General features: G+C 54.0%; 1 protein-coding gene across 2 annotated transcripts; it reads left to right on the top strand.

Moving 5' to 3' along the window:
* The first annotated feature begins 342 nt into the window (after positions 1-342).
* On the top strand, positions 343-20838 carry TRAF7 (TNF receptor associated factor 7). Of its 2 annotated transcripts, XM_048495010.1 has the most exons (21): positions 343-521; positions 4925-5042; positions 5221-5278; positions 6440-6531; positions 8814-8930; positions 9830-9922; positions 10276-10309; positions 10424-10607; positions 11319-11453; positions 11867-12084; positions 12782-12855; positions 13072-13120; positions 14994-15121; positions 15454-15536; positions 16404-16443; positions 16611-16727; positions 17633-17755; positions 17883-18002; positions 18509-18640; positions 19443-19562; positions 20193-20838. In XM_048495010.1, the coding sequence occupies exons 2-21, from the start codon at positions 4962-4964 to the stop codon at positions 20205-20207; spliced, it is 2013 nt and encodes a 670-aa protein (XP_048350967.1). In that variant the 5' UTR covers positions 343-521; positions 4925-4961; the 3' UTR covers positions 20208-20838. The 2 variants fall into 2 exon arrangements, with proteins under 2 accessions (XP_048350967.1, XP_048350968.1); XM_048495011.1 differs by lacking the exon at positions 343-521 and having other exon boundaries at positions 5124-5278.
* Positions 20839-22328: the final 1490 nt, after the last annotated feature.

Genomic DNA, 22328 nt, shown 5'->3' with positions numbered 1-22328 from the left:
GCCCCCCAAACGCCTCCTTCTTGCACAATTCCCATGTGGAGGAAAACAGCACAGGATCTGCGGGGCGGGCGCTCGTCAGCTCTGACAGCCAATCGCACCTTGGCATGAGCGACCACGCCAGCCAATCGCCTCTCAGAACGCCTCCGACTGGCTCCCTGTTGGCGAACCTCCTCGCCGACTCCCCCTCCTCCTCTCGTCCTTTCTGATTGGGCGAGGACCGACGCGCTTTATAAGGCGAAAAGAGAGCGCGACGCCAGCCAATCCTAGCAGGCGGACTGAGAGGCGGATCGCGGGGGGTTGTGGGGTTTGTAGTCCATGCGCCGGGCTGAGCAGCTGTGTGGGAAGGGGAGCCGGCCGAGGGAAGGACTTCAACTCCCGGCACGCCGCGCGGCCCGGCGTCGCTCCGTCTCCGCTCGGCCTGCGTAGGGCTTTGAGGAAACCGGCGGCGGGTCGGTGCTCGGCCGGGGCCGGGGGGCGGGAATGGGACGCCGAACGCGGGCCGCCACCGCCGCGGCCCACAGGTGAGGCCTGAGTAAGGGGAGAAAATGGCGGCCGCTGGGGCCTAGCCAGCGCCGCCTTCCGGGGGTGGCGGTGGGATAACGTCTTCTCCTCCGCTGCTGCGGCTGGTCCTCCTGTCGGGAAAATAAAACCCGGAAGTGGGGAGCCCCCCCCCCACGTGGAGTTTCAGCCCTTTTCTCTTAAGCTCCTCCCCCACAATTTGACTGTAAATTGTGGATGATGATGATGATGATGATGATGATAACACGCAGGGTTGCCGCTTCCGGGTTGCGAAATCTCTGGAAATTTGGGGAGGGCCCCCCAGCAGGGGACGAGGCCGCCGAGCCCACCCACCCCCTTGCAACGGACATCTCCTTCATAGCTCTCTCTGTGACCCACAGATCCGCTACCATTCCGGGAGATCTCCCGGCTCCACCTGGGGATTGGCAACTGGGAAGATGTGGGGTCTTTCTCTCTCAAATGCTGCTTCTGCTGAGGACGGAGCCCCCGACCACTGACGCTGGGACAATAATAATGCCAGGGGGGAGGGGGGAGAGAGTTGAGTGTCCATTTATGATGTTTTTATTCACGAGTGTTTATTGGTATTGTTTTATCTATGATGTATTTATCAGCATGTTTTTTTTATCCTGATTTTTATTTCGAGCTGCCTAGAGGCCTCTGTGTAAGGCTGGGTAAAAAAATCATTCAACAAATAAATGCTCACAGGAATGAAATAATGCTAATAAAAGTGCATGAAGAGGGAAGATGGGTGCAGATCGCTTGTCAGACAAATGGTGCGTGTGGACACTTTCAGAGAAGGTGTCTTCTAGGCGTCACCTGCTTGCCAAAAGAGGAGGATGTTGGTGGCAAATGGGTCTTCTCTTGTTTAGGTGCTTTTTATCTGAAAACTCCCACTCTCCTGAGCATTCTGCAATCTGCAACATGGAATTATTCCAGAGGGCTTTCTGCACAGGGTGGTCAGAAAGTCGCTCTAGCCGAGGGTTGGGGTTGTGGCTGCCAAAAGTGATTACTGTAAATAGGCCCAGACAAGGTAGTTTTAGACTTAACTTAACATACCGCCTTTTCAAGCTCCCGATTTCTTTCTGCTCTGTTCAAGACTTCTGTTTGTTTTCAGGTTTCTGTAGTTTAAACCCTGTTTATTGGGTGTCCCGTCCCGTGGACTGTATTTGGTTTACACTGTGCAATCCGCCTTGAATCTCAGCAGGAAAGGCTGAGCATAAACAACCAAACAGTGCTAATAAAATGGAGGAGAAAAGGATGATGTAAGGCACTTTGGGCCTTCCTTGGGAAAAGAAATAGAGTTAGTATCCGTGTAGCTAAAGCAATCCCTAAACCGTGTTATACTCCTCCCTGGCAGACCCACGTTGAAGCCTCCTCTGCAGACATGAAGCTTGCAGGGTGACCTTCAGCCAAGTATAATCTTGTGCCCAGTGTACCTCATGGAGTTATTGTAAGGCTGAATAGTGGAGGAAAGAACTCTCTGTTCCACCTGACCTTTTGGGAAGAGGAGAGGGGAATAAAAATGAGATAACTGAACACAATACCTGAAGTTTTTCACTTGTTCTTATTCAAGGTTTGTTTGTTTTTTAAATGCTTGTTTCCTCCCTAACTGAGGACATGCCTGCTTGCTCACTCAAGCCCTTGGAATAATTGCCAGGGCAACTTTGTTGTTGTTGTTTTGAGTACCAAAGTCATGGCAAGAAGAGCGTTCTCTCTATCTGAAAAGAAATGTGAGTCATCAAGCTGGAGTCTGCTTTTTTCCACCTGTACTTACACTTCCCTGACCTGGAGAGCCTGGTCAGTCTCATCAGAACTAACACTGGTTAGTTGGTTAGTGTTTGAATTGGAGACCACCGAGGTAGGTGATGGCAAACCCCCTTCCAACATCTCTTGCCTTGAAAACCCCATCAGGGTCACCATGTTGGTTACATATTTAGCAGCAAAGAAAGAGGACAGTTCTCTTCCAATTTGAAATGGCATTTAAATTTTTTAAGAATCACAGCATTATTTAAAATTCTAAATTGGAGTGTCTGTTTCATAATGCATCATTTCACTTTGCTGTTGTGTAGTTTGGCATACTATTTGAACCCATTAGTCTCATTATCCATATATACTTTTAATTCATTGGAACACAAGAGTTTGTGATATACACAGGCGGAGGTTTTCCAGAGTGAGGGAATAATTCATAACACGTATTTCTAGCGGATCTTGCAAAAACAGGGCTACAAATGCCCTGTAGATTTTAAAATAAGAGATGCTGTGATTGAGTAAGACGTGGGTCTTCTGTTAGTTTGCATTTCCTAATGAAGGCAAAAACAAACCTCTTCACAGGTGGCTCATCAAGCTAAATGGGGAAGTTAGAAATGAGGTGCCCTTCATTCCAGTAGTGTCAAGGAAAAGACTTCTGTCCCTCATATTCATTTATTGACTTCATTTACATCCTGCCTTTCTCCCCATCATTCTCTTCTCCTCCATTTTACTCTCACAATGACCTGGCGGGGTAGGTTAGGTTGAGACCCTCACATCACCCAGGGAGAGTCATTGGAAGAGTAGCGATTCGAATCGGGCCCTGCCCAGTCGCTGCCTGATGCTCTAACCCAGGGGTCCCCAAACTTTTTAAACAGGGGGCCAGTTCACTGTCCCTCAGACTGTTGGAGGGCCGGACTAAAAAAAACTGAACAAATTCCTATGCACAAATGATTGTAAAATGTTTGATTTCACCTTTCAGCCTTTCTGTCATGGTCTATTTTTAGAACAGTAACCAAAGTATGTCAAGTACAGGGTGGGCTCCAAATATTGTTAGGGAGGCTGTGGAATACCTTCCCCTGTAAAAAGCAGAATCCTTTCCCAATGAAGCATTCCATCTAACCCAGGATCAGAGCACATCTTCCTGGATTCTTTTTCCCTCCCTCAGGGCAGCCAGCGAAGCGATTCGCCAGCCTGCTGGGCTGACTGGATAAATGCCAATAGGGAGTGAGGCGGAACAGAAAGCCTGAGAGCAAAACATGGAGTAGCTGAGAGGGAAGGGCGGAGCAGGCGTTGCCACATGTAAGGTTTCCAACTGTGGGTCAGAAAATTCATGGAGATTTGGGGGTGCCATCATGTAACTGCAATCAACAGCCGTTGGGGCCGGTTCCTCCTCTCCCTCGAGCCCCCACTGCACATGAATGGAGCCATCGCTGCCATGCCTGGCGGGCTGGATAAATGCCTTCAGGGGGCCACATTTGGGCCCCGGGCCGTAGTTTGGGGACCCCTGCTCTAACCACTCCACCAGGCTGACTCTGTTTGTCCAGTGGGAAGAGGTTGCTGCTTCAGTCGCTGGCCTCTCCCCATCTGAAGCACCACAGGGGAAGGGGAGAAAGGGGGCTGCCCCACTGAAAATGAATGCAACAACACTGTTAAAATGAAAGTAATTTTTGTTGTATAAAAAGGGCCCATTTGCATGCAGAATGATGGGGCATATATTGCTTTGGAGGAAAGAGCAATTGCTTTAAATGTGAACTCCTGGTGAACCTGATGGTCAAGTGTACCCCCCACCCCAACCCCTACCCTGGCCTCCACTGAGTCAGCACAGACTCACTCGTAAGGAAACCTGCTTTATCTGCACAAAGATGCCTCCTCCGAAGCCCCAGTGGAGCTCTTCTGGGATTAAAGATTAGCGCAGCAAGCACTGCGGGTATGTGAAGTTGACTCATTAGAAAAGTGCTTTGAAATGTGCTTTGCTGTTTCTCATAACAACAAAAGAGGCTGACGGCCCACAGGTGCACAATTAGTGAGGCCGTTCCTTTGAGCCCAGGAGCTCCTCAGAGGCCAACCAGAGTTTCAGGAGAAAAACCTTCAAGAGTCCAGGCACCTGTTTATTAAGGTGGTGATCCCCCAAAATATATCTGTGTATACCTTTTGGCCCACTGAGGTGTTTCTGTGTGTCCTCCGCCCCCACCCCCCGCAAGGAACCAGTCCTGGCTTTCCTGTACTTCAGTGCGGTAGGGAGAAGTGCCCAGTTTGAAAACAGTTGCCTGCTGGATCAGGGGATTCTGGCCTTGGAGCCCCCTCAGATTTGGGGGTTGGACTCAGCCCTCACGACCCAGCCATTTTATAATTTTAGCTGAATTTTTAATTGCTGAAATGTGTTCATGTTTCTGCCATTTGCTGCCTTGGGGACCCTGAAGGAGCGGAAAGGATGCATAAGGCGTCAAATGCATATACAAGTATTGTCAACATGAAAATGTGTCTGTTCTGCTGGTTGTGATGCTGTGGAGTTTCCCCCACTGGCAGAAGGGAAGAAAGCGCTGTGCTTCGTGTCACAGATCTCAGGATCCAGCCTGAGGCCACCTTGAGCAGAACTGTTGTGGCAAAGTGGCTGAGAGCCTAAAGTCACGTCTGACGGTCTCTCTTGTTTTGCCAGCGGCAGCTTTTATGACTGGCGAATGTGGGGCTAGAGCATGAGCACCAACAAAAACGCCCGCTACAACCGTTACTCCAGCGGCACAGCCAACGGCGCTTCTTCAGAAAGCGCGAACGGGGTAAGAAAGATCGGGGTGGCCTTGGGGAGGGAGGTGTGTTTCCTTTTGCTGTCTTGATGCAAAGGGGGTCTGTTTTGTTAGGAAATGGCTGTCTCTTCCTCGCCACCCGGGCAAACGAGCGCCGTCTTGGTCCGTGGAGGGCTGCTGAGAGGGTAACAGGGGTCTCTGTCTGTTTCAGACGAGGATGGAGACCACGTTTGGCCCTGCGTTCTCGGCAGTGACCACCATCACCAAAGGTAAATGCAGGGAACTCCACACCTTTCTCTCCTGCCCAGAGAGGCTGTCGTTCCCTGGCTGGTCCCGCCTCCCTTCCTGTTGCCATGGAAACCAAAACACCAGCGGAGCGACTGTGCCCCAGACCTCAAACTGCTGGATTGCTGTGGAGAGCCCCTGGGGCCTCTACTCCGGCACGGCCAGCCCAGAGCCCTTGGGTGCTCCACCGCATCGGCGTTGCCGGCAAAAGTTCTCCAGTTCAATTGTCCACACCCCAGTTAAAGGGATCGTGTGGGAGGTTTCAGGGAGATCCCTCATGGGAGATCCCAGGCAGCCGCTGCCTCTAAGGCAGGGGTCTGCAAGCTGTGGCTCTCCAGATGTTCATGGACTACAATTCCCATCAACCCCTGCCAGCATGGCCAATTGGTTGATGGGAATTGTAGTCCATGAACATCTGGAGAGCCACAGGTTGCAGACCCCTGCTCTAAGGGGAGTCAATGAGAGACAAAGGGTGTGACTTTTTAAAAATTAAATTTAATACCCCACCCTCCATCGCCTAAGCTGGGCTCAGTATGGCTTGCAGACATAATTCCAGAACATCAGTAAGAAGAGATTCCAAAAGGGAAACGGTATAATGAAACCATTCATGAAGATTTCACAGTTGGACACAGATGTCCAAAGGATCCTGTCATCAGCCCCTGTCCCATTGAACATCCCATCCTAACTATGAGGACAGGGAAGAAGGGGAGACAGAACTCTGGAGGGCAGCAAGATATGGATCAGACCCACGGCTACCTCAGCCAAAGGCCCCACTTGGTAGAAGGCTGTTCTGTGCCTTCACACGTAGTCCCACTTTCCCATCTCCTTTGCCTGTGGAAGTCTGCAAGGGAACAGCCGCCATTCTGAGTTCGGGGCCAAGGCCTTCCCCATCCCCATTTGTGAATTTCGGATCATTACTTCAGCTTTCAGAGGCCCCACGTTGGTGTCCTGGCCAGCAATTGCTTTCTGTGTTTGCCGAGTTAAAAAGCCACAGACATGAACGGTGAGGTCTGTTTTCGGAGCCACCTCTTCCAGGGTCGTCAATCTGGGGTGGACATGAAGATGGTTGTGGTTGTTTTGCCCTGATTTGTGAATAAATGTGGACCGGTCAGGTCTCAGAACGTCTCCTGTGCCTGTCGTTGCAGCGGATGGTAGCAGCACGTTCAAGCAGCACCGCCGGACGCCCTCCTCTTCCAGCACGCTCACCTACTCCCCTCGGGACGAGGAGGATGGCATGGTATGTGCCCTGCAGGGGGTAGTGGTTAAGAGCAGGTTCACTCTGGATAACTGGGTTTAATTCCCTGCTCTGCCACTTGAGCTGTGGAGGTTCACCTGGTGAACCAGATAAACTTGTGCACATGCCAGCTGGGTGACCTTGGGCTAGTCACAGTTCTTTGGAGCTCTTTCAGCCCCACCCACCTCACAGTGTGTTTGTTGTGGGGGAGGGGGGAAGGAGGTTGTAAGCCCCTTTGAGTCTCCTTACAGGAGAGAAAGGGGAAATATAAATCCAAACTCTTCTTCATTCAGTATAAGGCAGCTTAATGGGTCTGAATTTCAGCTCCCGTGGTGTACTGTTTCTGAAAGGGAAATGCTCTCATTTAATCAAAGCTACCTTTAAAATTGCAATTTTAAAAAAGGGGGGATATAAATCCAAACTACTACTCCTCCCTCCTCCTCCTCCTTCAGAGTGTGGGTAATAATATAATTGAAGAAGTTTGAACATTTAGAGCCCCAAGGTTAGTGGACCTCAGGTGACTCTGCTGCCAACCTTTTGAATTAGAAATCTGTCTGGCCACTCTGGGAAGCAGTCTGACCTATTTACATTGCGGGGCGGGCAGGGTTGTTGAGTGAATCTGATCGCTGCCCTTCTCCAGAGACCCTCCCCAGCATTGGCTGTGTAACACTGTGTGGAAGACTCAGAGGAGGGTGCGATTCCAGCGGCAGCAATCCTCACCGAGCCAATCTCAGCCGAGCGAGAGTCCGTTCGGGCTCTGTGATTGGCAGGCAGAATGCCCAGCTGGCTCTCCACACACACACACACACACCCCAAACAGGAAGCCAGAAAGCAGAACTCAGAGCAGATTGAATTGGAGGAAGTCTCCGGCCATCTACGCAGAGCCATTTGGCAGGATTTGCAGAGAGCGCTCTTAGAAACGGCAGAGCTCGGGAGCCTCTGCCCAGGAGCAGGCTTAGCTTTCAGGAGGACCGAGCTGTGGGGGCAGAAGGCGGCGTGGACCCTGCCGGTTCCATGTATGGAAGGTGAGAGTGGGCAGCTCGTGGTTTCAGAGGCCTCTCACAGCTGCTCTTTCGAGGATAGGCCAGCTGGGGTTTGTGGCTTGGCACGTTTGCCAGTCAGCAGGAACTGTGTGGGCGCCTAGAGCGGGGACATTTTCCGGGCCACCATCAGCTAGTATCCCCCTGAGGATTGTCCAGGTGAGGACTTTGCAGGCCAGACAGTGGATCCGCCGCTTTCCTCGTCCTTCCCTCTTGTCTGCCAGGGCCCGAATCTGCCTCACCCGTTCTGAGCTTTAGGTAGCCGCAGTTTAATGCTGTCCTTCTCCCAGCTGAAAACAAATGGCCTGATGGGTTCTCTGGGCTCCCTCTGAATCTGAGCTGGAGAGTTTTCGGGAGCTCCTTATGTTCTCCAATCCCAAAGGGTGCCACGCCGATCAGAAGAGAGGCGCTCGCCAGCTGCGGTGAGACAATAGGCCTTCCAGAAAGAAAAGCGACAGGCTGCCTGCAGGACCCTGCCGTGGGTGGAAGCGGCCGTCCCGGTCACAAAATCTGGCTTCGGAAGAAGCAGGCTCCGGGGTCATTTGTTCTCCTCTCTCCCTCCTTAAAGCCGCTGAGTGGCTGCTTGAGAGGTCGGCAAGCTTTGCCAGAGCAGGTGTTGTGAAAAGTTTCCTGGCGGCTTCTCCGTCGGCAGCGAAGCAGCAGCGTTGTGGCTCTTGCTGAACTCTTCAGAGCTGGAGGGGACATGCCAGTCGGTTGCCATCCTGCGCACTGAAAGACACTGCAGGGTGTAGATTCCCCCCTCCTTCCCTTCTAATGGAGAGACAGCGTGGTATAGTGGTTAAGAGCAGGTGCACTCTAATCTGGAGAACCAGGTTTGATTCCCCTGCTCTGCCACTTGAGCTGTGGAGGCTTATCTGGTGAACCAGATTAGCTTGTGCACTCCAACACACGCCAGCTGGGTGACCTTGGGCTCGTCATGGTTCTTCAGAGCTCTCTCAGCCCCACCCACCTCACAGGGTGTTTGTTGTGGTGGTGGGGGGGGGGAGGAGATTGTCAGCCCCTTTGAGTCTTCTTACAGGAGAGAAAAGGGGGGATATAAATCCAAACTCTTCTTCTTCTAATGGCTTCTGTACAGCCCTGGTTTGTAGTTTTGCCTTTTGTTCCGCAGTAACGGCAGTTACCCTGAACTTACTGTGACAGGCAGGATTTGGCCTTCAGAGCCCTTTCTGAACAGCTGGGGTTGCGAGGGCTTTATGAGCGTCCCCATTTTGCTCTTGTCCCTAGCCGCCCATCAGCACTCCGCGCCGGTCCGACTCGGCCATCTCCGTCCGCTCACTGCACTCCGAGTCCAATATGTCCCTGCGCTCGACTTTCTCTCTCCACGAGGAAGAGGAGGAGCCAGTAGGGTGACCCCAGTGGCCCAGGCGCAGAGATTGCACATAAGAGTCGCCTGACTTACAGGTGGGGACTTCCGAAGAAGCACGGGCCATGGTCACAGGGATTTGTGCTGGGTGGTGTCTCCCAATCTTCCTCCATTCTCCAAGTGGGATCGTATCTCTCTGGTCCTTGGTCACACGAGCATCCCCTTTGGCCCCATACTCCTTTCTAGCCTCTGCCCCATTTGGATTGCCACTGGGGTGGTCCTCAATATTGTGTGTGAATGTCATGCCAGGCTAGGAGGGGGAGCCCCTGTGTGGTGCAAGGCGGGAGGGGACTCCATGGCCACAGGTGGCAAAACCAAGCTCTGGGCACTTGAGTGAGCAGGGGCCAGCCTCTCTCGGGGCCGGAGCCACAAGCAGAAGAGCCTTCTGGATGCCACAGCCATGAACTCTGGGCCTCCGTCTTGCACGATGCCCAGAGCAAAGGTCTACTGTTGCGTCCGTGGGCGGAGCCGCACTGGACCAGAGACGCTGAGCTGCCCCCCTCTTGTGGCTGTTTTTCCAGAGAGGAAGGCGGGTGCCCAATGGTTGGGGGCTGAGGCTCTAGAGCAGGGGTCTTCAAACTATGGCCCTCCAGATGTTCATGGACTACAGTTCCCATCAGCCCCTGCCAGCATGGCCAAGTGGTAGGGTTCATGGGAATTGTAGTCTATGAACCATAGAGGGCCATAGTTTGAAGACCCCTGCTCTAGAGTGAGGGGTTTGCTCTGTTACAAAGGAAGTGTTCTGGCTTCCACACACACACACCACACACACACACACACACACACCCCTCTCAGTTGGTACTGAATTGGAGTTAGTCCGGGGGAGAGGGCAAAGCTTGCCATTTCACCAGAGCGCTCTCCTCTCCCACCCATTCAGGAGCCGCTGGTGTTTGCTGAGCAGCCGTCAGTGAAGCTCTGCTGCCAGCTGTGTTGCAGCGTCTTCAAAGACCCCGTGATCACCACCTGTGGGGTAAGGCTCCGCAGACGAGCCTCGCAAGGGCCAGGGAGGGAGGGAGGGAGGGAGGAGAGAAACCGGGGCAGAGGGTCTGTGTGTCTTATGACCCACCTCCTGGATGGGCAGCTGGCAGTGGTCCCATGGATCTCTTGGGGGGGGGTTCCCCTTCTGCGGGGTGGGGGTTGATAGTGGGTGCACTGACAGCTTATGAGCCCAGGTAGCTGAACAGAACATCCAAGTGCAGAAGCAGGATATCTTGGAAGACCAGGCGCAGAGAAGAAGCCATAAGGGAAGGCCCCACCGATGAGCTGTCCGGAGGTCTCTGCTGCAAATGCCATTCTTACCGCCTCTGTGTTCTCCCTTCGCAGCACACATTTTGCAGGAGATGTGCCTTAACCTCTGGTAAGTGCCCGAGTGAAGCCCAGGCAGACGTGCTGGGGTGCTGCCCGTTCTCTTCCCAGTTCCCCCTGCCAAATGCAGTCCGCCGTGCCCACCTCTGTTTGCGTCTCTTTTCAGAGAAGTGCCCGGTGGACAATGCCAAACTGACCGTGGTCGTCAACAACATCGCTGTGGCCGAACAGATCGGAGAGCTCTTCATCCACTGCAAATACGGCTGCAGGCCTGTGGCGAGCGGCAAGCCCTCTGCCTTTGAAGTGGACCCCCGTGGGTGCCCCTTTACCATCAAGCTCAGTGCCAGAAAGTAAGTTGGCCGGGTGTCCTAGTGGTTGGGGGCTTCAATGTTTTCCTTGGGCCTTGAAACCTCTTGTTCTTTTCTGCATCTCTTGGCACCGGGAAATATCTTGAAAGACGCCTCCTGGTTGCGTTTCCAAGTTTTGTGTGTGTGGAGAGGAGGGGTGGCGCGTTCTTAGTGGCCACGAAGTTGGCAGGGCGAGGGCCAGCCCTCAAAAGACTTCATGCGACCTGATTGGCCTGTCTTCTTACGGGGAGGGGCTGCCCACATTTGTCATGTAACCAAGTGGGAGCAGGGTTGCCCCCAGAAATCTCCTGCAAAGAGATTTGGCCGAAAAAGGACTTTAAAAATGTGATCCACCCACGGGCAGCAGCCAGCCAGTGGAAGGTTGTGTCCTGACCACCTGGTAGACTGCCTTGGAATTTGGATGTTCAGTGTAGTTGAGACTCGTGCTCCTAGTCTAGTCCCCTTTTTTTAATTGAAGCTGCATAATCTGCTCTTTGAACAGGGGCTCTTGTCTCTGGGCAAGGAGTCTCCTGATGACAGCTTTGGCATCAGAGGAAGGCTGCTTGTGCCAGGGGAAAGCGGTGCTGTTTGCAAAGTGCTTTTGCAGGATTGCACCCTGTGTGAGGGAGCATTTAGTTCCCCACTGGGTGACCTTGAGGTCTCTTGGTGCGCTGGAGTGTGCCCCCTTTCTCTCTCTCTCTCTCTCCCATCCAGGGACCATGAAGCCAGCTGCGACTATCGGCCAGTGCGGTGTCCCAACAACCCGAACTGCCCTCCCCTTCTCAAGATGAACCTGGAGGCCCATCTCAAGGAGTGTGAGCACATCAAGTGCCCCCATTCCAAATATGGGTAAGCAGGAGGGTAGAGCTCTTCCCAGCTCAGGGGAGGTTGGGGGAGGGGCACCCACTGCGCTCTGCTGGGGTCGCCTGAAGATCCTGCCCCAAACTTCAGCGGCACGACCTTCTGATGGGTTGTGCCATTTTTTGTTTGGAGAAGCCACACACACGATCTCTCAGTGTGTTGCCTGAAAGGATTCAGAGGGGGAATAATGAGCAGAGCTAAGAACTTTCCAGGAAAAGGGTGTTGCTACGCAGGCTTCTCAGACTCCAGGTCCCGGGTGGGCCAGGCTTGGTTAGAGAAGGTGCGTCGGAGGTGGTCCCGCATGCGTGTGGTGGACGGAGAGGGGAGTCCGGAGCCAGCCCCCCCAGCCTCCTCCTCCTCCTCCTCCTCCCACCTCCTCCCGCTTCCCTCCTGCCCTCCAGGTGCCTGTTCATCGGGAACCAGGACACGTACGAGGCCCACCTGGAGATGTGCAAGTTCGAGGGCCTGAAGGAGTTCCTGCAGCAGACGGACGACCGCTTCCACGAGATGCAGGTGGCCCTGGCCCAGAAGGACCAGGAGATCGGCTTCCTGCGCTCCATGCTGGGCAAGCTCTCGGAGAAGATCGACCAGCTGGAGAAGAACCTGGAGATGAAGTTTGGTCAGTCTCCTGGGGGAGAGGGAGGCCCCTTCCTCTGCAGGACTCGGGGTGCAAAGGCCCAGTGGAGGCAAGCCGGTCCAGTGGGTCCGGCCAAAGAACTGGGGTGTGTGTGTGTGTGTATGTGTGTGTTTTCAGGTGAAGGACCTGGCTGGGAAAGGCACACTGATGCTTTTCTTTGGCCACCCACCACTGCCCCTGAGCGCTGCTTGGCCTCTCTCAGGCTGTTTGTGAGCAGGGCACACAGACCGTGAGAACTGACCTTGCAGCTTGCTGGGTCATGTCAAGCAGGCATGACCTCCCTCCCTGGCTGCTTATGACGAGAGAATGGTGGTGGGGCACCCGGCATCTCCCCCACCCCCAAATGCTTTTGAGGAATGACCGCACAGAAATAGAGTCAGCACATGGGGCTGGAGAGCGGGTCCTAGATATGACTCCAGCAGTCTCTGCAGGGGTGGGGCACAGTGGGCCATCTTGGCAGGGAGTTGCCACAGGGGTGAGCTGACGCTACCCTGGGTGACGGGTCACAAGACTCGTAGCTGCCTTTATGGCAAAGGGATCAGGTGTGCTGGAGAGCTGCAGAATCCAGAGGGCTGGGTGGGGGGTCTGTACGACCTGCTGTGTCAAATCTGCTCGCCTGAGGGGTGATGCAAAGAATCAACGGCCCCCTTTCTCCCCCCCTTTTTTTTTTGCTGGGCAGACGTGTTGGATGAGAACCAGAGCAAGCTAAACGAGGACATGATGGAGTTCCGGCGTGACGCCTCCATGCTGAATGTGAGTGTCGTTGCTTGCAAAGCAGCTTTTACCGAGCACAGAGCACAGACTGGCTCCCTTCCTGGAGCTCTCCGCCCTGGGGAAAAGTTCTCTGTCTACGGCTCATTCCCTTCTGGGCTGTGTTGAGGGATGGGTGGTTTGGCCCCGTGAGGGCTGATGGCCTCCTCTGTTGCTGTTTTCACCTTTGACTCCCGGCTGCGTGGTGTGTCTTTTCAGGATGAGTTGTCCCATATCAACGCCCGGCTGAACATGGGGATCTTGGGCTGTGAGTATCCTGCAGCATCTCTCTCGTATCCATAACGGGCTGGTTTAGCCCGACGACGGTTGTGCAAATTGCAGAATGGTAGACATAGTTCCCTTGGTTCTAGTGTGTTCAGTTTGGCCCTCCCACTTGGAAGATGTTATTGTCGGGAGAACGGGGCAACCTACATGCAGTCTTGTAAGGATAAGGTCTCAAGATTAAGAAAATACCAAAGTGGTAAAATGAGATGGTTTAATTGGAGCAGTCAGAAATTACTGTTTGGACAAGGACATAGGTATAGATTTTTTATGGGGGAGGTTCGGGGTGGGGCCACACCCCCACCCGTCCCAGGGCATGGCCACGCCTCCCCAAGCCCCGCCCTTGGCCTAGCGCTTATAAAAGCAGCTCTCCGAGGTCAGGGATGGCAGACTGCCCTGCCCTGCCCTGCCCTGCCCCTCCCCTCTGGGCAGAGACATAGAGGGAAAAGGGGGCCGGGGGCAAAATCTGAGTTTTGCCCCCCCCCCCCCCCCCGGGCAGCCGCTGTGATGCTGGAATTCACCCCCAAACAGCATCACTTTCAATGGTGTTTAAACTAGAGAGCCCAAATTCTCCTTTTAAATCCACCTTAAAGGGAGAATCTGGGGTCCCCAGTTAAACAACATTGAAAGTGATGCTGTTTTGGGGTGGATTATCCCGACCCCTGAAAACAGCATCACTTTCAATGTGGCGTAGTGGTTAAGAGCAGGTGTATTCTAATCTGGAGGAACCGGGTTTGATTCCCTGTTCTGCCACTTGAGCTGTGGAGGCTTATCTGGGGAATTCAGATTAGCTTGTGCACTCCCAACACACGCCAGCTGGGTGACCTTGGACTAGCTCACAGCTTTTCGGAGCTTCCTCTCAGCTCCCACCCACCCTCACAGGGTGTTTGCTGTGAGGGAGCAAGAGGGCAAAGGAGATTGCTAAGTCTCCCTTTGGAGTCTCCTACAGGAGAGAAAGGGGGGATATAAATCCAAACTCTTCTTCTTCTTCTAAACTGAGGACCTCAGATTCTCCCTTTAAATCCATGCCGAAAGGGGTGGATTAAAAGAAGAATCTGGGGAAATTTGGGGGGTGCCTGCTGTCAGCGGTGCAATTGTTAAGATAGAAGCACCAAACTTTCAGGGTATCTTTAGGAGACTCTCCTAATGATAACACCCAAGTTTGGTGAATTCTTTTTCAGTTCAGGGGGGGTCCAAAGGTTAGCAGGGACCTCAGTGTAGCCTCATCTCCTATAGCCCTATAGGAAATAATGAGCAAGGCCTTTGGGAGGTCTGATAGCTTTGATCTCCTGGACTGGGCTGCAAAACCTGGCTGGTATCAATAAGAGACTCTCCTGATGATTCCTGCCAGGTTTGGTGAATTTTGGTTCAGGGGGTCCAAAGTTATGGACCCTCAAAAGTGTAGCCCCCATCTCCTATAGCTCCCATAGGAAACAATGGAGGATGGGGCACTCCCTTTGGGAGTCCATAGCTTTGGACTCCCTGGACCAAACTTCACCAAACCCGGGTAGTATCATCAGGAGAGTCCCCCAAACAATCCCTGAAAGTTTGGTGCTGCTAGCCCAAACAATGCGCCCCCTGCAGGCCACAAACCGAAAAAGCACTAAAATGTTTTAAAAACCCACAAACGGAGGGGTGGAGCTTCGGACATGAATGTGGGGGGGGGTTCAAACCCAAGAACCCCCCCCCCTTACCTACATCCATGTGTTTGGACAACTTAGCAGTTTCACAGAGCTCTTTATTGTTCGTACTCGAAAGAGCAGAGCCTCTAGTTGGGGCCCTTTTGCTGCTCTTCTGTGCTCCTGGGCAAAGTGAAATCAAATGCAAATGATACTCCTTTCCCTGCTTCACCTTCCCAGCCTACGACCCCCAGCAGATCTTCAAGTGCAAAGGGACCTTCGTTGGGCACCAGGGCCCCGTCTGGTGCCTCTGCGTCTACTCCATCGGAGACCTGCTCTTCAGCGGCTCTTCAGACAAAACCATTAAAGTGAGTGCCGGGTCTCTTCCAGCTGGGGCTTCGCGTTTGCGGAGTTTGGGGCAGTTTTTCCTCAACATGTTTGCATGCCTCCTCCTTTGTCATCTGTTGCCTCTGCCCGGAAGCCGCAGTGAGAATCGCTGGGGTCTCTGAGGAAACCTGCCTGTTCCTTTCCTGTGTCTGCCTGGAAGACGGGAAAGCAGGTGCACGGCGGCCCTTTTCCCATCTTTCAGGCTGCGGGAGAGCAGCCCGGTTGTTTCCTGCTTTGGCATCTCGATGGGCTTCCTGTCCCAGCTCCCTGCCGCTCTGGTGTGGCGGCCCCTGACCTCTCTGTTTCCTGTTAGGTGTGGGATACCTGTACCACGTACAAGTGCCAAAAGACCTTAGAGGGCCATGACGGGATTGTCCTGGCACTCTGCATCCAAGGGTGAGTCAGTAGCCAGCTCTTGCCCACAGAGGCAGGGCGGGGGGGTGCAGTGCGGTGGGAGAGCCACAGTTTGAGCGTTTGCCTGCATAGTTTGTCCAGCAGCACCCTAGAGCATGCGGAGCGCTGAGAGCTTGCTGTGGTTTGCATCTGCAACCACGGCAGAGTAGGAAATGGAGCTGCCCTGTAGCTGAAGAAGAAGAAAAAGAAGAAGAAACGTTGGATTTATATCCCCCCTTTCTCTCCTGTAGGAGACTCAAAGGGGCTGACAATCTCCTTTCCTCTCCCCCCTCCCCACAACAAACACCCTGTGAGGTGGATGGGGCTGAGAGAGCTCCGAGAAGCTGTGACTAGCCCAAGGTCACCCAGCTGGTGTGTGTTGGAGTGCACGAGCTAATCTGGCTCACCAGAAAAGCCTCCACAGCTCAAGTGGCAGAGCGGGGAATCAAACCCAGTTCTCCAGATTAGAGTTCACCTACGCCACTACACCTTGAGAATGTTGACGTGGGTTCTTGTGGTGCATAACTGTGGCTCGGTCCTAGACACCAGTGGTTTTTTCCTGCCACCCATCTGGCAAGTGAGTCTCTGAGTGGCCAGTTCATGCGCTTGCAGCCAAGGAGGTCTAGGAACTGATATAAAGCTCAGATTGTCGGGAACTGTACTTGCTCTGGGTTTTCGGCACTTCTGCAGAACTGCGGTGCGGCCTTTAATGCAACCTGGCCATTGTGTGAATAATCCACAAAGTGCCACTAGTCCACAAGTGTCAACTAGTCCCGTGGTGATGGTTGCCCGTCTTCTGCCAGGTTGCTGGCAATCCACTCCGGGTTTCCAAGCTGCTGTCCTGACATTGTGTCCTTGCTCTTTCCCCAGGAACAAGCTGTACAGTGGCTCTGCAGACTGCACCATCATCGTAAGTTCTCGGGCCTGGGAGGGGAGCCCACTGGGGCTGATTCCTTGTCCAGCAGTGGGCGGGAGCTTGCCAGAACCCGCCTTCCCTCCGTGCTGTGCAGAGGCTGCTGAGGTTGCTGCCTGCTGTTCTCTTCCCTTCCCTCCCTCCCTCCCTCCCTCCCGTTGCAGGTCTGGGACATTCAAACCCTGCAGAAGGTCAACACCATCCGTGCCCACGACAACCCGGTGTGCACTTTGGTCTCCTCGCACAACATGCTGTTTAGTGGCTCCCTGAAAGCCATCAAGGTGAGCGTGGAATGGACTGTGCAGGGGCCCGTCTGTCCAGCCCCCCACTCTCACTCGGGCCCCACCAGTTCCTCTGGAGGGCCAGCAACAGGACGGAGAGGCCGAGGACTTCCCCCTCGTGTCTGCTTCTGGCACTGGGGTTCAGAGGGGGACTTGTGTCTGAATGTGGGGGGGGGGTTCCCTGTGGTCACCTAGTAGCTACCAGCTAGTAGCAGTTGATAGACCCACAGTGCTTGAATCTGCCAAAGTCCCCTTTAACATTGTCTACACCTGAGGCCGTTACTATATCTGCTGGCAGAGAATTACACATTTGGCACATGTATTGAGTGTTGTCCGTTTTGAATTTTGAGAGCCAGCCTGGTGTCGTGGTTAAGAGCAGGTGGATTCTAATCTGGAGAACTGGGTTTGATTCCCCGCTCCTCCACCTGAGTGGCGGAGGCTTATCTGGTGAACCAGGTGTGTTTCTGCACTCCTACATTCCTGCCGGGTGACCTTGGGGTAGTCCCAGTTCTCTCAGAACTCTCTCAGCCCCACCTACCTCACCAGGTGTCTGTTGTGGAAAGAGGAAGGGAAAGGAGCTTGTAGGCCACCTTGAGTCTCCTTACAGGAGGGAAAGGCAGCATATAAATCCAAACTCTTATTTTTCCGACTGTCAATTTCACTGGGTCACCTGTCAAGTTCTGGTATTTTGAGAGATGAAGGAAAAGGTCTGTATCTCCCCTGTAGGGCAGTTTGAGCCAACGTGAGACAGGTGCAGTCATTCCTCTGCAGCGTGCAAAGGGGTGCTGTGCTGTGACTTGACGGTCGGGGTCACTTGTGCACACCTCCTCCCGCCTTTGAACAGAGGGTTGTGACAGAGGGCTTCGCACCCATGTTGACAGAGTTGTGGTTATTCCTTTCTCAAGGTCTGGGACATTGTGGGCACGGAGCTGAAGCTGAAGAAGGAGCTGACAGGGCTGAACCACTGGGTCCGGGCACTCGTAGCATCCCAGAACTACCTGTACAGCGGGTCCTATCAAACAATCAAGGTGGGTACGTTCCCAGTCACTCCCTGGAGCTACGTGTGCCCTGAACTCTGCTCTGAAGGGCGGCCAAAGCCCTACTCTCTCCGGGAACGGCCCTCTTACTTTTTCCTCTCGGCACTTTGCTGTCTAGATCTGGGACATCCGGAACCTGGAGTGCGTGCACGTTCTGCAGACCTCCGGCGGAAGCGTCTACTCCATCGCGGTCACCAACCACCACATTGTCTGCGGCACCTACGAGAATCTCATTCATGTACGGGAGGGGGAAGCAGCAGGGTGCCCAGTGAGCCAGCGTGGCGTAGTGGTTAAGAGCAGGTGCACTCCAATCTGGAGAACCGGGTTGGATTCCCCGCTCTGCCACTTCAGCTGTGTGGAGGCTTATCTAGTGAACCAGATTAGCTTGTGCACTCCAACACATGCCAGCTGGGTGACCTTGGGCTAGTCCCAGTTCTTTGAAGCTCTCTCAGCCCCATGCACCTCACAGGATGTTTGTTGTGGGGTGGGGGAGGGAAAGGAGATTGTAAGCCCCTTTGAGTCTCCTTCAGAAGAGAAAGGGGGATATTAATTCAAACTCTTCTTCTTCTTCTGTGGGTGGCTGATGGAGTAGTAGACAATATCACAGCTGTCTTTGGAGGGGTTTTCCAGTTGCAGTCGGGAATCCCTTGCGTTGCCTGTTGGAAAGTAGCCCCCAGAAGGAGCTGCTGGGGCAGCGGAAATGTTTGGAAGGAGATGCATGATCTGTGTGTTCTTTTCTTGCAGGTGTGGGACATTGAGTCCAAGGAGCAAGTGCGCACGCTGACGGGACATGTGGGCACCGTTTATGCCCTGGCGGTCATCTCCACCCCTGACCAAACCAAAGTCTTTAGCGCGTCGTACGACAGGTCCCTGCGGGTACGGGCTTCTTCGGAACCCCTGCGGTGGGGGCCGTGTGTGCCACGGTTGGCACATTGGGGAGGAAGAAGTGGAGGAGGGCAAAGGATAAATATTTCTCTTCCCATCGGGTTGGCTTGGGGAAGGGTTCTGCAGTTCAGGGCTGGGCCGCTATGGAAGGGCAGTGAGTTATTAACAGAGTGCCCGTCTGGGTGGTTCAGTCAGTTTTCCTGCTCGCGCAGGACATGGCCGGGTAGCACGATGCCCATCCGGTCCTGCGCTTTCATATGCTGCCAGCCCCACGGTCTCATGGGTAGCCTGATGGAGACGTGCTAGAAGGAAGGCCAAAGCCATCGAGTCAACCCCTTGAAAAGTTGTGTAGGACAGGTGGCTTCCTTTTGAGAAGGCAGCTGTGTGCAGCATGCAGGGCCAGACATCCCGGCAGCAGAGTAGATGGTTGCCTCGGGTCCGCGAACCACACCAAGGAGGTGCCCAGCATGTCCCCAGGAGGAGTGTTGTGGGTGAGGATGATAGAAAGTGGGCCGCCTACAGCGAGAGGATCCAGTAGCCTCCACCACAGTCTTGCAGCCCTTGAACTGCCTGACTGTGTAGCGTGCTTGGAGTGTTTCCTTGTAGCCAGCGCTCCTTCCCTTGCTGTCGGCCTCCCAAAGCCTGCTCAGTTCTGCTAGTGCTGCTGCTGGTCTCAGACAGGCTATATGACATCCTTGCTTAGTAGTCGACTTGAGCACAAGCTTGTCTCGGTCGCCCAGAGGGTCTCTGTGAGTCTCTCACCCTCTGCCTGCGGTTGTGTCTTGGTGTATAGGTGTGGAGCATGGACAACATGATTTGTACCCAGACGCTCTTGCGACACCAGGGTAGTGTCACAGCGCTGGCTGTCTCAAGGGGACGCTTGTTCTCGGGTGCCGTCGACAGCACCGTCAAGGTAAGCCCGGAGGCTGTTCATTGATGTGGGAATAGGGTGGGCGAAGTCCCTGCAGAAGTGGAGAGGATCTTCCTTGAAACTTTGCTGTTGTCTGTCACGGGCAGGTGCCTTGGAGGAGTCTGGGAATTCCATGGGTGAGAGGCTCTGACCTGTGCTGCTTCATGCCGTCACTTGCAGGGAGAGCTGGGAGGGGGCTGCCTTTTCCTTGAGGAGCCGAGATGTGGTTTTTGCAGCAGGGGTTGGTGCCTGTGGCATGGCGCATCTTACTGCTGGCAGAACCCTGATGCCCTGCTTCCTGCACTTGGTGCTGTATCTCTGCCTACAAATGCAACAGTGTAGGGACAGGACAGGCAGTGGGAGACATGTGAAGCTGCACTTTCCCTCAGACAGATGCTGTGCCCTGAAGCTGCAGCGGGGGTGTGTGGGGTGTGTGTGCACTGAATGAGACACACTGGCCACCTTCAAAAACTGGGTCCCCTTTGGACCCTGCAGGCTCTTTGCTTAGAATTTCTCAGGAGGGCTTCTGGGACCCTTCTGTGGGCAAGCCAAGCGAAGCCGAGGCTTTATTTACCCAGCAGCCGTGGTCAGGCCTCTTCCACTCAGTGCTGATGACCTTCCTTCCCTGTGCAGGTGTGGACATGCTAGCAGATGCCGGCACCCGTGCCGAGACGCTGGACTACCAAATATTTCCCCCCACCGGCTCTCACTTGACACGCTCTTCTTCCTATCTCTGAAGCCACCTGAGAGACAGTGCCACCGCACCCAAATACCTCAGACGACTGCCTTCACGCCACTTGCTTGGCCCGTGGTGGTGTGGCAGGATGGTTGATGTCCTCGTCTGCCAGCATCTTGACTGTGACGGTGACTCCCATATCTCTGAGGTTGTTGGAGGGAACCAACAGGCTGAATTGGGATTGGACAGGGCAGCTTAAGGGCCGCCAAAGCGAAGCACTGCAAATCCAGTGCCGGAGCCCGGCTCTGTTTGGGTCCTCTCTTTGTCTATCTGCTTTCAGCCCAGTGCTGAAAGGGGAGACCAGCCCCCCCACCCCTACCTCCCACCCTCCTCATGGTAAGCAGGTACGATTCCTCCACCACCACAGGTACTGCAAGGCTGTCTGCACACAGAATCATGTTACAGTGGGCTCTCCAGTGCAAATACAGGGAGGGAAGCCCGCCATTTGTGTTTGTAATGACATTTTCTACAGTTTTTAAAATTGTGATATAGATTTGGGGTTTTTTTCTTCCTTGACAATAAAAACCGGATCATTCTTTGAAATGTGCCTGAGTTCTTAGCTGGCATCTGTCGAGGGGGCAAGCGAGGGATCCGCCGGAGCTCCCTTCGTATAGAAGGTTGCAGTGGGCGGGCCAGACTTGCCAAGGGACGGGAGAGGGTGCCGAGGAGGGCCATCCTAGCTTCTGTCACCATCGACACCTGCCGTGTGGCTGGAGAGACGTTGGGCCCAAGAGGCAATTTTGCCTGAAGATTTGGGTTTTGGCCTGATGGGATACGCAAGGGAGATGGCATCGATGTTCTAGGATGGACCCCTGTGTGGTGCATGAGCACGTTTTGGGAGAGCCGGTGCAGTGTGGACAGGGGGCTGGTGGGTGAGGTATGTCTAGTGCAAACCACGCTCATTTGTTCTCATTGGAGGTTGAGGACAGGCCGGGAACCGTAGGCTGCCCCTGAAGTGTGAGGTTGCTGGGGCTGAGAGAGTTCTGAGAGAACTGTGATTGGCCCAGGATCGCCCAGCGGGAATGGGGAACCAAACCCAGTTTTCCAAATTATAATTCACTTTCTCTTACCCACCACACTAGCTGTATAATAACAACAACAACAGTAAAAATAATACTTGCAACAACTTAACATCAATAAAATCACTGTTTGCCAAATGCAGAAAGCTGCTCTACTCGGCTCTGCAAACATTTCATGCCGATACGTGATGTTTTCCTAAGTTTCAGGGTGGAACTCGAAGCGGACAGAAGGCCAACACCAACCAGTGATCTGGCGGTTGTGATACAATGTGTTTGTTGTTTTTGTCAATAATAATAATAATAATAATAATAATAATAATAATAATAATAATAATAATAATAAATGTAGCAATTAAATACCCGCCTCCCCCGGCCCTCCTTCTGGTGGCCCCCCACGGGCCAAGGGTCTGCCGCTGGACCCAGGAGGACAGCCCGCCCCTCCACACAAGCATCCGACAGCACCTCGGGAGCCCCTCCACTTGCCACGAGGGCGGCGTTCCTTCCGCCTTCCACCCCTGGGTAGCGATTGGCCGGCGCTCTTGGGAACTCCTCCCCCCTTCCGCTTTTTCGGTCGATCCAGGCTGTCCAATCAGAAAGGAGAAGCTGGGAGGAGGGCGGGGCAGCAGAACAAGCTCACCTGTGTGTCCATAGGGTCAGGTGCTGGCAGAGCCGATTGGCCGGTTCGTGTCACGGGGCTGCTTGTGCGTCAAACCCGCCATACCATAAAGACTGCATAATGGGGGGAAAAGATTCTGTGTGACGCTTCCGGTCTACAACAATTGTGGGCATTAATTTCCATCCCTGGCTCTCGGCGCCGCTCTGCAGAGGGGTTTCTGGGCCAAAAAGGCTCTGACACTACGCAACCTCCACCTGTGGTCCCGTGAGAAGGCGGCGCCCCGAGAAGCCCCTTTGGAGAGGGGAACCAAGGCCCCGGGATGCGCTTCTGAGGGTGCCGCCGTCGCACAATACCGCAGGTGGAGGCTGTGGGGGACCCCGCTAACTTCCCGAGCCTCT

This window comes from Sphaerodactylus townsendi, linkage group LG04, assembly GCF_021028975.2.
Source record: "Sphaerodactylus townsendi isolate TG3544 linkage group LG04, MPM_Stown_v2.3, whole genome shotgun sequence".
Classification (NCBI taxonomy): Eukaryota; Metazoa; Chordata; class Lepidosauria; order Squamata; family Sphaerodactylidae; genus Sphaerodactylus; species Sphaerodactylus townsendi.
The sequence above is the reverse complement of the archived record's forward strand: the minus strand, read 5'-3'. Positions and strand labels throughout refer to the sequence as shown.

What these genes read in the sequence shown, in the direction of transcription:
- TRAF7 (XM_048495010.1), top strand. Translation starts at nt 4,962, where the DNA reads ATGAGCACCAACAAAAACGCCCGCTACAACCGTTACTCCAGCGGCACA. An exon ending in AGTGACCACCATCACCAAAG is followed by an intron (nt 5,279 to 6,439) that starts GTAAATGCAGGG and finishes CTGTCGTTGCAG; the next exon opens with CGGATGGTAGCAGCACGTTC. An exon ending in GCTCCCTGAAAGCCATCAAG is followed by an intron (nt 16,728 to 17,632) that starts GTGAGCGTGGAA and finishes TCCTTTCTCAAG; the next exon opens with GTCTGGGACATTGTGGGCAC.